The sequence below is a fragment of the Anopheles bellator genome, chromosome X, assembly GCF_943735745.2.
Source record: "Anopheles bellator chromosome X, idAnoBellAS_SP24_06.2, whole genome shotgun sequence".
NCBI classification, from domain to species: domain Eukaryota; kingdom Metazoa; phylum Arthropoda; class Insecta; order Diptera; family Culicidae; genus Anopheles; species Anopheles bellator.
The window spans coordinates 8,586,991-8,602,510 of NC_071287.1; the positions used below are offsets into that span (position 1 = coordinate 8,586,991).

At 49.8% G+C, this 15,520-nt stretch overlaps 2 protein-coding genes across 2 annotated transcripts; one reads left to right on the top strand and one right to left on the bottom strand.

Moving 5' to 3' along the window:
• Window positions 1-1,290: 1,290 nt before the first annotated feature.
• On the bottom strand, window positions 1,291-2,343 carry LOC131213471 (M-phase inducer phosphatase-like). The gene has a single exon (XM_058207513.1). The coding sequence runs from the start codon at window positions 2,341-2,343 to the stop codon at window positions 1,291-1,293; it is 1,053 nt and encodes a 350-aa protein (XP_058063496.1).
• Window positions 2,344-9,115: 6,772 nt separating this feature from the next.
• Window positions 9,116-14,134, top strand: LOC131213473 (progestin and adipoQ receptor family member 3). The gene is made up of 4 exons (XM_058207514.1): window positions 9,116-9,583; window positions 9,666-9,854; window positions 9,970-10,141; window positions 13,954-14,134. The coding sequence occupies exons 1-4, from the start codon at window positions 9,116-9,118 to the stop codon at window positions 14,013-14,015; spliced, it is 891 nt and encodes a 296-aa protein (XP_058063497.1). The 3' UTR covers window positions 14,016-14,134.
• Window positions 14,135-15,520: the final 1,386 nt, after the last annotated feature.

Here is a 15,520-nt window from a genome sequence, read left to right on the forward strand (position 1 = left end):
CTACAACGCGAATGAGTATCGCGAATTGCATATCTGTAGCCGCTTACATGCTTATGCTTACGGTCCCCCGCACAGCATGCGGCTACTGCACGCTCGTTCGTTGGCACGGGTTTTAAACAAAATGTAAATGGTTTAGGCAATACGCGCATTAGTCTTCGAAAGGTTTCGTTGGCCATCCATCCGAAAGATCGGGGCGCTTAGAATCGCGAGAAGCACCTAGCGGAAAGGTAACGGAGAGCCAGATCAGAGCCTGGTCAAGGCACGTCTACCCTCATTTTTGTTGGTGCTTGGACGAAGCGGACACTCTTTCTGCGGGGACCTCTGTGTGCCGTCCAGCGGCACTTAATTTTAAAAATTAATAAATTAATAACTAATTTTTTACATTTTTCGTTCAATCCAAATGAGTTTTATTATAATATCAAACGTACAATGAAAAGTTCATCCGGTTGGATTTTTCTTTTATTTCCAACAATGTCCCTAGCATCGCAGGTCAATTACAATGCCAACGAGTAGTTCGTAGTTCGTAGGTGCGTAGTTCGTGTTGACGGTAGAATTCCGAACATTTTTTCTATTCCTCCAGATAAATTCATCATAAAATGGTACGGCGGTTGTCCTCCCGCCTCCTATCTAAGCTGGACTGGGGGCGTTCGATTGTGTTTACAGTGTAATACGATGTAAAAAATGAATGAAATAGAAAAAACCCAAAACTGAAAGGTAAATATTGAACCAAAGATATAAATTCATACCAACAGAAATGACACTAAAGCGAAAAGCGCCCCAATTAGGAAAAAATAAGAAGAAAGACGCAATAGAAAAATACAAAATTTCTTTAACACCGTGCTGTTAGAGTGTTGCTAAACATACCTTTGCTTCCGAGCATGAGCGCAAAAGAGGGTTACATTTTTTTTTAAATTTAGCATCAACCGTGCTTAAGTTTTGAATTTAAGTGTCGTTTTAAGTTTGAGTTTGAGTGTCGTCGAATTTAAGTTTGAGTTTAAGTGTTTTATGTAGGATAATCGAAATCGTAAAGACATGTGTAAAAAACTGGAACAACAAAATGAAAAACCAGAAGCAAGACCACTGATCACAATAACGCCAAAAGATTGCTGTTCCATTGATGCCTCTGTCGGCAAAACAATCCGTTTCCGGTGGGCCGTTTAATGGGACAGGAATTCAAAACTTAAGCACGGTTGATGCTAAATTTAAAAAATACTCCGCGAAGCTAAAAGGATGGTAATGGATGTCCATTAACCCCACGAAGAGTGGTAATCAGTAAGAAGCGCACACTATTTAGCGCGTAACCTGTGTTGTTATGTTCTCCCTACGGAACTTTTCCTTGTAGTAAAGAAATTCGTCGTTGTAAGCTTTTTCCCGCATGGGCCTGTAGGCCATCGGATCGCAGAGCGTGGGATACGATTTGAAGAACTGCTGGTAACCTCCCTGCAGCAGATAGACCTCGGGGTAGTGGAGCGCAGGATATCGGTCCTTGTTCAGGTTGCGATCGTAGTTGCGCAGAAAGTGCAACAGTGACGGACCACGGACCATGGAGTACTCGCAGTGGAAGACGAGGATGTTGCGCCGCGTGGCCGTTGTGATTGTCGTCGGTCGCTGCTCCGCATGGCGTTTGATCAGGACGAGCCCCTCGCGTAGCTGCAGTCGGGTGTAGAGATTTCTTGCACCACGTATGTGGCCACCTTCGAACTCGTACGGGTACCGGCAGTCGATGATTTCGTAGCTGGCTACCTGCTGTCGAAACTCGCCCTTTAGCAACAGGGCCACCGTTTCGCCGGAAATGTACCGCAAGTCCTCGTGCTTTCCGTTCATCCACGGCAGGATGTACGGTACTGAATAATCGCCAATCAGGTTCGGATCGGCAGAGGATCGCGACACGGCGCTCCTGATCTGCTTATCGCTGGTCGTCGTTGAATGTTTCATAATTTTACCGTGTTTGTGCGCGGTTTCTGCGGTTCGCGACGAGCACGGTGTCTGATTGGGCCCGGTGGGCCTTGCGCGTCCGGTGTCCGGTGGGCCTTGCGCGAATCGTTTTGCTGGATTTGTCACCGATTTCGACCGATCCTGTGCGACGTTCATTGCGTCGGGGGAGAAATCCAGGCAGCGCCGCACCTTCGGACGCTTGGTTCCGACGTTCCTGGTACACGACGGGTTCATCCTGATCGTACCGCTGGTCGTGGTGCTTAGCCCGCTGGGAAGCAGCACACCGCTGCCTAGCGAGGACGAACTGTCGTTGGACGTGATCGTGGAGGAGGCGGGTCCGCTTCCCGACTCCGTTGAGCCGGGCTGGTGATCAGGGTCAGCAAGCGGTTGCGGAAGATTCCGGTACATCAGAGTCACCGCCGTTAGAATCTGGTCTCGACGAGCATGGTCAATAATGGTAGCAAACGGTGGTAGATGAGGATCGACCCAAATGGGGTAGCACCATGGCGGCAATCCGTCATTCCACTGCAACGCCTCCCCTTGCTGGTGGTCCGTACACGAAGGGCCGCATGGCCGAGGACTTAGCTGGATTGGGGTCTTGGTCTGGTAGAATGACAGATCCTCGCCGCCGCCGCCGCCGCCGCCGCCGCCGCCGCCGCCACCACCGCCGCCGCCGCCGCTGCTGCCGTCGTCGTCGTCGTTCACCGACCGGAGCGGGTTGTTGGTGGGCTGATGCTGCATCACGTTGCGCTGGAGCCCGCTTCGCCCGGCAGAGTTCAGGTCGGTCGTGTTCAGATCCCGTTCAATATGGTCGATATAAATCGTGTTGTTTCAATATTATTCTTCACCGATTACGTTGAAATAATCGTTTGACAGCACACTGCACAGCTGCCTGCACTACGAGTTCGGTTCACCAGAGTTCTCGAAACCCTCTACAATTCCACCAAGCTACGAACAGACAACGGACAAAGGACCAAGCGATCCACACACTCGAACGCACGAACGCACGATCACTTACGGAAATATTGACGGACTTTGGGGAAGCACGCGGTCGGTTAGGCTTTTCCAATGTTTCTACGATTTCTACGAGCCGCGTGTATCCTTCTAGAGTCTAGAGATCGGTAATGGGTTTGCACGTTTTTTGCATTCCTTCCTAAGGCCTAAGACTAGGACCACGAGATAAAGAAATGGCGAGGGCTTCCGCTGACGCGCAACCGCTGACACTCAACCGCTGGATTCAACTGCGGCTTAAGCCATGTACCGACGATCGCATTCTCCAAATTTCAACACCACTACCATGTCCTACTGCTAACTGCTACTACTACCAACAAGTAAAATCTTTTGGCCAAATACTTAGAAAATATCTTACATTGCCCACACTGCCCTCTGTCTTTGTCCTTTGCCCTTTGTCCTTTGTCTTTTTCCGATGCTTGTGTGGCATCGGACCACCGGCCCACCGTCGTCACTGGCCGCCTAATTTATTTTTATGCACAATTCGTGGAATGGCTCATGTTTGTTCATGTCGCTTCCTCAGTTCGGAATGGCTGCGGGACTCACCTATTCCGGAAATCAATATCTTTCTCATCCAAACCATCGCCCGTGGAGTGTTCTTTCTTTTCATGAACTTCACAAGAACTTTCAAGAACTTCCACGAAGCGATCGAGTAATTGGGTAATTATCAGGGAGGATTCCGAGTAATTTTATGGTCAAACATGTCGGGAATTTATTTACAAATCAAAATGTGTGTATTTATTCTTCTAAACCTGTGCTACTCTGTGCTAAACCTGCTACAGCACACCAATGACTTCGTTTGTTGCAATTTTCGAAACGGTCCAAAAAGTCCAAACTGGTTGTGGATCGAGTTTAAGGCGAAATAATCACAAAGTATGCTTTGTTCACAGTGTGGACGATTTGGAAGGAATTCATAATACCATTACACCACGATCAACAAAGACAACTGCTTCCCATTTGTTCTATGTCCGGCACAGCAGCAGTGGACATTAGAGGTCGAGCACTGTCCTATGTAGCTTAGGCTGACGTAGGGATTGAGAAAGCTGCGGTCAATCTCAGTCTGCAACCCAAAGACCGTTGTGCAAGGGGGAACGATGGGGGGAACCATACTAATGGGTTACGCGGGCAAACAGATATACTAAATCAACCGTTTTCGGTGTTTCAAGCGCCCGCATGGTTTGTGCGCCCGCAATTATGCAATTTGCAGCACAGTGCACCTGCTAACAGTCATAGTTTAAAACATCAAAAACCGTCGATGTAGTACAACGGTTGATTAGTATTGTGGGTGTAAAGTAGGATATAAAACAACAACATTGCTTTATTTCTTCAATGTGTTGATCGAGGAAAAGTTTTTACCCATTGTGATTGAAAGAATTTCGAAACAAGTAATTATTATTTGTAATCCGATGTACCCAACCGATAAACAATTCACTGAGCGTATCATGTTCCAACAACACTCGTATTAATGGAACGCAAAATACAAATGAAACAGTTAGTAATTGGTTTATTAGTTTTAAAACTAAGCTGTTTGTTTTCTTGCTACCTACCAGCCGAGCCAATTGAACTTTGTTTTGAATCGGCAATGTATCGGCCGAAAAAAAAATTTGTATAAATTGTTTTCGCAAGAAGATGTCTTGCATGTGGGCGATATTTTGCCTAAACAATCCAGTGGTATAGGGCGGATGGAGGCCGAAAAACCGCAAGCTGGAGCGATCACGGCCAGCGAAAGCAGCCGTTGTGAGCTCGAAGAGCGAATCCTGCGGTTATGGCACAACCCCAAGCAACAATTCAAAGAGATGCCAGCTAACTGAACACTATCGTTCACTGAACGAGTAAACCCAGACAGATTGGACGATTATTTTTAATCACGATATCAACCATGTTAGCTATCACGAAACGTACTGCAAATGCTTGTATATATATACGATATCTTTCTTGTGAAATCATCGTTATCATTTGAAAATTAGATTTTTCCATATCAGAGCAGAATATATTACCTATCTAATGATATAAAACGTAGTCCTACATTGTCGTTTGAAGGGGTCGAGTTGATTTGCATCCATCAACCGTGCTCGGTATCGTCTATAGAAAACCCTTTACCGTGCGGCACCCGTGTATCCCTGGCCTCCACCGGGCGGGGGGGCTTTTGTTCGAGTTTTGTTTCCGCTTCCGTATCTATTGATGGACTTCCTGCAATGATGCTGGAACCGAGCAAAGGGAGACCAAGTGCTGCTGCTGCTGCTGGGCTACCGTATCCAATGCTCGCTCAGCCGAGCTGTTCGAAGTGGTGTCCTACAGGGATAAAGATAAACTGCAACTTGTGAGACACGTGTCATGAACCGGTTGCTGCTGGTTAACGTGCTTAGTAGTCGAACGCGGGTGCGCTGGGGTGGTAGTGGGGGGGCGGGTTGATCTGCACCATGCCACCGTGTCCACCGTGAAGGTCGCGAAGGCCCGTTCGAGCAGCACTTCCTCCCGATTCCACGTCGGGGCGTCAATCAGCGCGCACTTCGCAACAACAACCGCTTAGAAAGCGGTTGAAGCACTGGGCATATGGAGGGCAGTGTTGCAGAAGAGCCCCCACCTGCCCCCCACACGGTGGGGTTTGGGGTTTATATAATAGTCGGTCCATGGAACCGGTCGTGAATAGTTGTCTCTTCGGTCAGCCACTTTCATCTCATAATATTTTGCAACACACCGACTGCCAGGGCTCCGACGAGGCATTCTTTCTCTCTCTCTCACACACACACACACACACTAGACGCAGGAGTCACGTACTCATACATCTTGCAAACACTCACGGTGGCGGCCCCATCGTACATTGCGTCTTCTTGTGGTGTGTTTCGTCCCCACCCGAGAGACTGCTGTTGGATCAGCAGGGGGGCCCCGGTACTGCCTGCTCTGTGTCCTCACTTCTCCCTACTGCGACATCCATGACGACATATCGCGGGCTGTGGCTGATGCTGTGGCGTCGATGCTTGCGCGATCATTGAACCTCCCCTCGTTGTGTGGGGTGTGGCGCCGACAGACGAGACGCAGCCCAAAACGCGCAACCTATCGCGCAAAATAGTAGAAAATTGCGACGGGTCGCGCTTGAGGGGGAAGGTAACCGCACACCCGGGAACAACCCGCCCCAACCCGATCTGCGCGATTTCGCAGCTTCGCGGTCGTAGCCTCGCGGTGGATGGCGCTGGATTGCCTACGGCAATGCGATATCGCCACACATTAGTGCCAGACCCGGCACCTCTCCACCCTGTCCGCCAGAGTGGCCCACATTCACTGTGATCCCGCCAGCCCCCGCCCCCCAGGCACGCCATTTCGGCACACACGCTCCGTGAGGTCAGTGCCACGACGATGCGGTAACGGATCGTGCCGAATGCCCAGTCAGGTGGCGAGGTGACCTTGCTGGCCTTTCGTGCGTCGATCGCCCGAGTGCGTGTTGCGTCCTGGCGGTGGCGGCGGCGGCGGCGGGCGCCACCGGCCCGTGTCTGTGAGTGTCACGCCACACTCGAAACGGGCCGGAGATGCGGAAGTCTCGAATGCGAAAGGGGTTTCTCGGAGGCGTCTGTTGCAAGAGAAAGAGAAGGAGAGGGAGAGTGAGAGCGCGCGCGAGCGCGAGAGAGAGAGCCTTCACGTGGCTGTGGGTCTCTCTCTCTCGCGCTAGCTCACCTTACGCTCGCTGACCTGACCTGCTGGCTCAGCTTCGTGCGCGTATCAACACGGCAAGTGGCAGCAGCAGCAGCAGCAGCAACGTGCAGTTTTAATTGTATCCCGCGCGCGCGCGCACGCTGTCACTGGTGGCTCACTTGGTGCACAGACCCGCTCGATCGTGTTTTGACGTGTTTGGCGTTGCTGTGCGAAAAGTGGCGGTACGCGCGCGCCGGTCGAACCCCGTTCCGATCTAGTGACGTAGGTGCCACAGACAGAGAGAGGTTTTCTTGGTCGGAGCAGAGTGTCTGCCGGGAAGTGTGTCTGTCGCGGTGCAGCAGCGTCAGCAACCAACGGCTGGGTCGTCCCGCCTCGGAAGTCCACGATCAACACCTATCCGGTCATCGTCCGGTTGTCCGGTTCTTTTGCACTTCAGCGCACAGGAGGCGACCGGCTGCTGGAATTCAGCTGCGCAGCGAAATGATGGAAAACTTCTTGCGTGTAAGTCGAGAGGAGATGAAGGAATTCTTGTGCACGAGGCGCCACTGTCGGACGGAGCGGTGGTGGTGATCCTCCGACCGTAGTCCGCATGGTTCGTTGTCTGTTGGGGTCTGCGATGCCAATGTTGCATGGGTCTCTTCTCCAGGAAAGCATCGATTTGGTCTGGAAGGTCGCGGATTGCGATGTAGCGATTCACTCGACTCGAAATGGCGCCCGATCTAGCCCGATTGCGACATCAACCCTCCCCCAAGTCAAGCGCGATCGTCCTTGGCGACCTTATCCTACTTCTCGCGGCCCCGGGCTCTCGTTGCGCCACACATCCAACATCATGTGCGTCGATCGTGTGGCCGCAGAGGAATGACATAACACGTGCCTGGTGGCGTGTTGTGGCTCTCACGGTTGTGGGGTTGTGGCGGGCGGGCGGGCGGGTCTCTCTCTCTCTCTCTCACACACACACTCAGCTGGCACTCCGTACAGTGTTAACGAAGAAAATGCCAAATGCTGTTGGCTGTCCAAAATCTTGGCCAACTCTTTCCAGTGAGTGTTTGCCGAAGGGACATCGCGGGATCGCGGGATCGCGGGACTGGAGTCCACAGCCACACGCTGAACCCCCGCCGTTCCGTCTCCTGTCTCATTCGCACGCGCTTTTACGCTGCTCGCGTGCTTTTGCACGCGGAAGTGGGTCATAAGCAAATTTGAGACGGCGGTGGGTCGGTTGCCTGGGAAGGTGGGGCGACAGGTGGCTGTTGACGTGTGGGGTAAAATGATTACCATTAAGCGATTTCCTTAGCACGCCACCACCAGTCGCTGTGTGTTTCCATTTCTTTGTTTGCATGATGCGACAAAAATTGATGGGGTCTTACGAAAATTGCGGTACCGACGACGACGACCCACGGCCAATCACCTACCGCTTCGCTGACCGCGAATCAAACCCACAGTTTTGTTCGGGGAAGGGTAGCGCAGGAAAACTGCGATGCCAAACAACCGATGCTCCCCTCGGCGCCCACCTTTCTGCGAAAGTGCTCGTTGCTCTAGCTACGTCGCAGCTCGGTTCAAGTCAGTCTGAACAATAGAAGTTGGGTGTACGTGAAATAATTGTGGAACAATTAAGGATGTAAGCAAGTGCACTTTCGCCACCACCAACTGCACGGTTTCGTGTTGTCTTTTCCGCGGAGCCTCATTTTTGTACGCAACGCACCATCTGTCAATTCGTTCTTTGTTTACAAGCCACTTAGTATCGCGGTTTGTAAACAAACAATGAAGTGACAGATTGAAATGAAACTTAACCCTTAACTTAACGTTCGTATGAGTAACAACTAGCAAAACAAATTTCTAGGCTAGTAGCGGCGCCCTCTGGTATTGAACGGCAATTGCTTAATTGAACAACCCAGTAGAGTTGATACTGACAGCCATCGTCTTGTTTGAAATGGTGAAGGCATGTGTATGTACATGCTTAATTGTTTTATAATTACTTCAGCAACCCCGTACACCCCTTCCTTCAGGTAGTGGACGGTTCAGCAACTTGAGTCTGTCCCTTCGATTGTGCTCCCTCCCGGTTTGGTCAAAAGGCAAATCGGACATCACCGATCGTTTTGCTTCGTCGTATTCGTTCGGTGCGTGGCTTTCTGCTGCTCTCTGTTAGCTATTTCGCATGTAAACACTTCGTAAAAACGAAATCGCAGATACACGACGGCTCCTCTTTCGCGACAGCGCAAAATGAAAGCTCCTGTAAGCATTTTTAAGGTGCCCGCAACTCGTGGTCCAAGGCATCCCCACCCGATTACAAGCCGTGATCATTTATTGTCTCTCAGTTGTTGGCTTTGGTGCCGTTTTAGCAATCTCGGGTCCTAGGGGGGGTAGTTGTCAATCACTCTCACTCGTCTCACGCGGTTTCGTTTTTGTGTTGCAGAGTAAGCCACCGATCCTGGAGGCAGGAGTGCTGGGTCTGTTGCAGCCACTGGAGAAACAGCAACAGCAGCAGCAGCAGCAGCAGCAGAAGCAGCAGCAGGAGCAGGAGCCCATGGAGTACGGCGAAGTAACCTCCTCGACGATGGCACTGAAGGACTCGAAGCAGAAGTTGATCGTCGAGTTCGACCAAGCCCCTAGCCACCTGCAGTTCAACCAGTTCATACTGGCCGGCTATCGGAACTACCTGCCGGTGAACCTGTGCCTGGCGAGCGTGTTCTGGTGGACGAACGAAACGATGAACATTTGGACGCACCTGTTCGGCGTGTTCATGTTCTGCATCCTCGGCTACCGGGACCTGTCGATGCTGGAGATACAGGCGAGCCCCAGCGACAAGGTGATCGTCGGACTGCTGCTCGTCAGCTTCTACCTCTGCATGGTGCTGTCGTCCGTGTACCATACCTTCTCGTGCCACTCGGCCACTTGCTACGAGCGCTTGCTGACGTTCGACCTGTTCGGCATCGCCCTGTCGCTGCTGGCCATCTTCATGAGCGGCATCTACTACGCGTTCTGGTGCAACCTGGTAAGGCATGCAGACCGTGGACTGGATAGAAGCTGCGAAACGGCGGACAAACTAACCGCGTGTGCCTTTCACTTTGTTTCAGCCCCTGCGCAACTTCTACATGATTACGATCGGTGTCATCTTCGCCGGGGCGATGGTGCTGCAGATTCCGCGGCTGGCGGTGCACTCCAACGTGAAGATGGTCGCGTTCGTCGCCTGGGCCGCATACGGCATCGTGCCCACGTTCCACTGGTACCACGTGATGGGTGGCTCCGAGAGCACGATGGTACAGGTAAGCCGTTGAACACGGGGACACCCTGTAACCCCGGGCTGGCGCTGTGTAGCATGACCCCTTGCTGCTACCGAATCTGACTCGGCGTCGTCGTGGTTCTTGTTGTCGTTTGTAGCTCTTCGTTTGGCGCGTCCTTGTGATGTACGGCTTGTCTGGCCTGGCATTCGTCATCTACGTTGCCAAGATCCCGGAACGGTGGTTTGCGGGCAAGTTCGACTACATCGGCCACTCGCACAACCTCTGGCACATCATGGTGCTGGCGGCGCTCTACTACTGGCACAACAGTGGTAAGTGCGGTTTTCGCTAGATTACGCCCCTACCTGGTCCTTCCATCCGCCTAGCCTCACCACCATCATCACTGCCACCACCCGATCACCTTTTTCAACACCATCTCACACCACCCACGATCACACGCAGACATACATACCGGCACAGGAGTTGTGTTTGATTTGAACGTACGCACTCGTAGGGTACTCGTAGCAGGTAGTTGCCGGCGACGATGACTTTCTAGCGGCCTTGCTTACTACTAACAACTTTATAATAACCCACTAATCAGCATCACACCATACCCCTTTGATAGCTGACAAGACAAGGATCAGCTATTTTACAAGACCTTCGATCTCCGGTTTTGACAATAGGACTCAGTGTAGGATCATTTTTGTGTAGTAAAAACATCGGCTTTTTTGACACGAGTATTAGAGAGTTTTTTACAAGACGATCAATTTTGGGACAAAAAATGTATTGGTATCCTGTGTCTGCGCTGCCCCTTCCACCCCGCACCATCCTTACGCTCCGTTTTCCTTTCCTACCCCCGGGTGGCCAGTCTGTAGGCCAGAACCACCCGGTGGTTGTAGTTGCCTGTCAAGTAGTTAAGTAATTTCCCGGTGGTACTACAGTCCAGCATCACCAGCACCAGCACCACCTAGCAGCACAAGCATAATCAGCAACAACACGGTAGCATCATAGTTTGACATTTAGCTGTACCCGTCCGTCCGTCTTCACAGGTCTCGATTTTGCCAACTTCCTTATCGTGAATGGCTGTGTTGACGACAGGGAACGGTGCTATCGATTGTAAGGGGGCCGTTCAGCAGTTGAGCCGTGGCGAAGATGATCTGAAAGGAAGGTGGAGGTGCCCTTGAAGATCCCACAGAGCCTGAGTTTTCCATCCCGAGCCCCTCATCCACCATCACCACTGACCTCAGCTCTTTACCAGTTTGGTTCTATATCCACGGCGGGGTCCCTTTCTGCCCCAATCAAGCCGTTGCCCACGGCCGTTGCCCACGGTTTCTAGTAACGGTCAGTTCGTGTATACTGCGACACTTCTGGTCAATCGAGGAGCTGGGTGTCTGCGTTAATTGACACACAATAAACACATCAACTGCGCAACAACAGGTTAAGCATTTGTTCATTATCGAGTAAATGGACCGAGCAGGACCCCACCATACACACACACACGCACACTTAACACCCGGACTACGATCAGCAACCGACCTAGCAAATCGTACCGGTTCCAACATAATACCGTACCCACTATAAGCTGTCGTCTGAGAATACAGCACAATCGAAGTGGGAGTCTGACGGTGGTTTCTCGGCTCGCTGGTCTCTCGTGGCTTATTCGTCAATCATCCTGTACGAACTCTTGATAATGCAGCTCTGGCCTGTTCTAATAGATTAATAATAATAAAAATAAACGTAAAAATCATGATCATTAAACTTGTGATCCATCCACAAGTAGCTATCGTCCTCGAGCGTATCGCATCCTCTTCTGCGTGTTCGTAGAGCGCGTAACAGGAAGCGGCCCTGCAGGCGTTTTCCCAACATTGTGCCAATCTGACCAATTGATTGGAATGATCAAATACAACCCTTTTTTTATTTTCTGTCTGAACCTTGCCAAACAACGCCTGGGTCTCTTGGCGAATCGAGCGCCCTCGATGTGGAGCAATCTCAGCATAGCAATGGCATAGAAGCCGGTGGCTACAATGGGCTTTTCTTTTATGACCTAAATATTCTGTCATTGTGTTTGTCTGTCGGCTGCTTTAACCCTTTCATTACGTTCGTCTTAGCATGTGTGCATGTGTGGGTGTGTTCCGGTGTTCATCGACCATTGTTGGTTTGTTTTGCTTTTGCATTCGTGTGGGCGTTGTTGTGACGCTGCTTGTTTCATTTACTACTACTACTACTACTACTACTACTACTCATCATCGGTTAAGCTCTTATCGTTCGTGGGTCTGGCCAACATAAAGACCGGTAGCCTGCCTACGATTGTGCACCTGACGCGTCGCACATTTGCTTTAGAAGGACCAGGAAGCAGAAGCCTAGCAGTGGCCTCTAAGCTCGTTAAAAACCTATCCAGAAAATCTAAACTTCTCCACCACGCACGCAACACAACTTAATGGCGATGATTGTCCGAATCAAATCTACTAGGTTGTATAGTAAGTTTTGACGTTCGATACCAAAGGGTGCAGCTATGAGCCTAATTTGTTTTTGTTATATTGGTACACTCATCAAATGAACGTATGTGAAGTTTCATTTCAATCGGTCTCTTAATTTTTTTTTACAAGCCATTTAATATCGACATATCACAGGACCTTTTTACAGCTGTTATGACGTCATCATTTGATGGAAAAACGCTTTTCATGCATGATTTGTTTTGAGTTTGAAAACAGATGGAAGTCGTCAGGGGCCAAATCTGATAAATACGGTGGATATTCTAATAATTCGAACTCTAATTCGAGAATTTTTGTCATTTTCAAAATGTTCTCGTGACAGGGTGAATTGCCCTGATGAGAGAGAATGTTTTTCTTCTTCAAACCGGGTCTTTTTTTCACAAATTTTCACTTTTAGTAGGCCTTAAAGGTTACAAGAATAATCGAAATTAATTGTTTTATCAAGTTTGCAAGTAATCCGGTAACAAAATTCCATTCGCATTCCACAAACCTGATGCTGACATCTTTTTTGGCAATTTCTGGACGAACTCGTTTTGGAACCGAAGAAAAAAAGTTCACACCACTCCTTAGTCACCTGTTTAGATTCAGGATTATGGTGATATACCCAAGTCTCATCCATAGTGATGATTCGATGCACAACATTCACTTTATCATATCGAAAATGCTTTAAGTGTTGCCAAGAAAGATGTATTCGAATGCGTTTTTAGCAAATGCGGCACCCATTTTACAAACACCTTTTGGGAACCCAAAACTTCAGTCACTCTATTAGTTATACTGCTCAATGAGATCACTAAGCCTTATACTAAATCTCTTTAAGTGATTCGACGGTTTTCAAATACGATATCGTGTATTGTTTTACGATTTCAGGTGTTGTGTCTGTTTTTAACGTTTTCGACATGGATCGTCTTGAAGGCTACTACGACCACATTTAAACTCGGAAACCCCCATTTTAACGCCCAAGAGTCTTTATACAGATTAATTATTCATTTATAAATCTGCTTTGCTTTTGAACCTTCCAAAAATAAAAACAAAGTCACTGCACGATACCTGATTTTTCTCATTGTAAAAAATACTGTGACATGCCGATACTAAATGTCTTGTAAAAAAAAAATTAAGCGTCCGATTGAGATGAAACTTCACATAAGTTCATTTGAAGAGTGTACCAATGTAACAAAAAAAGGCTCGTAGCTGCGCCCTTCGGTATCGAACGTCAAAACTTAGTATACAACCTAGCATATAACAAAAAAAAACCAGGGGAAAACAACGAGTTTCCATGGGCCCTACTCTTCCACCAAAAAATGTTGTTTCAGCCGTTAATAGTCATGTTGTTCATAGTTTAAATGGTTTTATAGTGAACTTAGTGGCCATGACTAGGCACCGCCTGGTCGTTCCAAGCCAAAGTCGGACCGCCGTCGGTCCGCTAACATTTAGCGTCCTTTTCGTGTACGAATTGGTAACCCTCACACATACGCACACTACCATCACCACAATACCGCAGCAATATTCGCAATTTCTCTTATTAACCGCGACATCAAAACCGCGATCACACACGCCCCACACACGCCCGCACATCGACCTGACCAAAACCCCATCAAACTGCCAACCGTCATCGATCTTTGACCGGAAGCTGTTGTTTTCACCGCGTATGGCAGGCATGCTGTACGTCGAGTTCCGGATGACTCACGGTTGCTCCGCCGGCGTTCAGTACGCCTAGGCATCTAGGAGCCACCCGGCGGCACAACATCCCGCGGCACCCGACAACGCAAGGTACCCGACACCGGATAGCGGCAGGTCTAGGTCGCTGGCTCGTGCATGATCATGCTGTTCCATCCTTTTCCGTGACTTTTCTTTCACTTACGTAAGGCGTAGGCTGAGCTATGGTTTCCAGAACTACTGCTAGTGTCGTGTTCCTGCCCAAGAAGTAGCATTTAATGGTTCATTTAGTGGGTGTGGCGTAGAGCAAAAAAAGAACAAAAATATATCCTTAGGAGCAAACGTTACAGACCGCACCGAAGTACGCCGTAACGCTGGTCCAGCATATCTGGCGTGTGCTGTTTCGGTGGTCCTTGCCTTGCCTTGTTGTGGCCATGTTTTCCAGCGGACGGCTTCGGCCAAATTGACGCGATTTCACCGTTAGACATACATCACTGCCCCTGCCAACAGGGAAGCGGGGGAAAGGCATGTATGTGTGTTAGTAGGATAATAGGCTATGGCGTGTTCCCGAGACTCGGGACAAGGCTTAAATTTAGATGTTAGATGAGTTGCGGAGGGCATAGTTGCATCGAACGAGAACGACCTGACACACAGAACCCACGCTAGGGTGCTCTAGACACGCCGAGGCTAGAGCTATCACTACTAGTAGCAGTTCGGCCGTGATCGTCAGGCCGTCAGTCGTCAGTGACAGCTAGTGTGTGATGTTGTGCGATCCAGACAGCACCAGACACCAGGATTTGGGCCCCTCGAATGTGAAGCCCACTAGGAATCTCTTCCGGCAACCAGGACGAAGAACCGAGAGGATAATAGAGAAAACAGAACGTACGATCGCCCAATAGCGAATCAGAGGAGGACAGCGGCAACAACAACCCCGATAGTTTAAGGTAGGGCCTTAAGGTAGGCAGCAGCCGGAAGAATGCTTTTTCTACGAAAAAATATTCGATCCCGCAATCGTAAGATGCAAGGCGATGCGAGCCGCGAACCAAGATAGAGCGGCAGGTGCTTTTGAGAGGTATTGTAGGGTATCCGTAGGGTTTAAGAGAGCGAGAGACTGGTAGCAGCGAGATCCGGAATCTGCGCAACCTCCGCGGCAACGTGGTATTAGCGGCATCGGTGTGACTATGCACCATTGCACTTGGCGGTGCGATCTACACAGCCAGACGAAGGTGGTTACCGTTAGCTTCAACTAGAACCAAATACAGGCTATGTGAATGTGAAACGATGAAATAAAGCAACTAACTTATTCGTCTCACATATATTTGTTGTCTCGTCATTGGTCATGTGCCCCGGGGGCTAGGGGCCCCGGTGTAAGTCCAACAAGCAAACAACAACGCTTACATCAATTCGATTTCTACGGGTCTTCGCAAATCGGCTATCTTGACAGTAGAATGGCCGAGATACCGCAGAGTTATCTGTGGGTATCTGTGGCTAGGTTTCGCCGACGCGCTTTTCCTACTGCCAGGACGTTGAAGATTAGCGATCCGGTGGCAAGCCTGGCCCCCGGTG

Excerpts from the sequence above, each read along its gene's own strand:
- LOC131213471 (XM_058207513.1), bottom strand. The coding sequence starts at position 2,343 with ATGTACCGGAATCTTCCGCAACCGCTTGCTGACCCTGATCACCAGCCC.
- LOC131213473 (XM_058207514.1), top strand. The coding sequence starts at position 9,116 with ATGGAGTACGGCGAAGTAACCTCCTCGACGATGGCACTGAAGGACTCG. Across the intron at positions 9,584-9,665 it reads ACGCGTTCTGGTGCAACCTG|CCCCTGCGCAACTTCTACAT; the intron begins GTAAGGCATGCA and ends ACTTTGTTTCAG. Across the intron at positions 9,855-9,969 it reads CCGAGAGCACGATGGTACAG|CTCTTCGTTTGGCGCGTCCT; the intron begins GTAAGCCGTTGA and ends TGTCGTTTGTAG.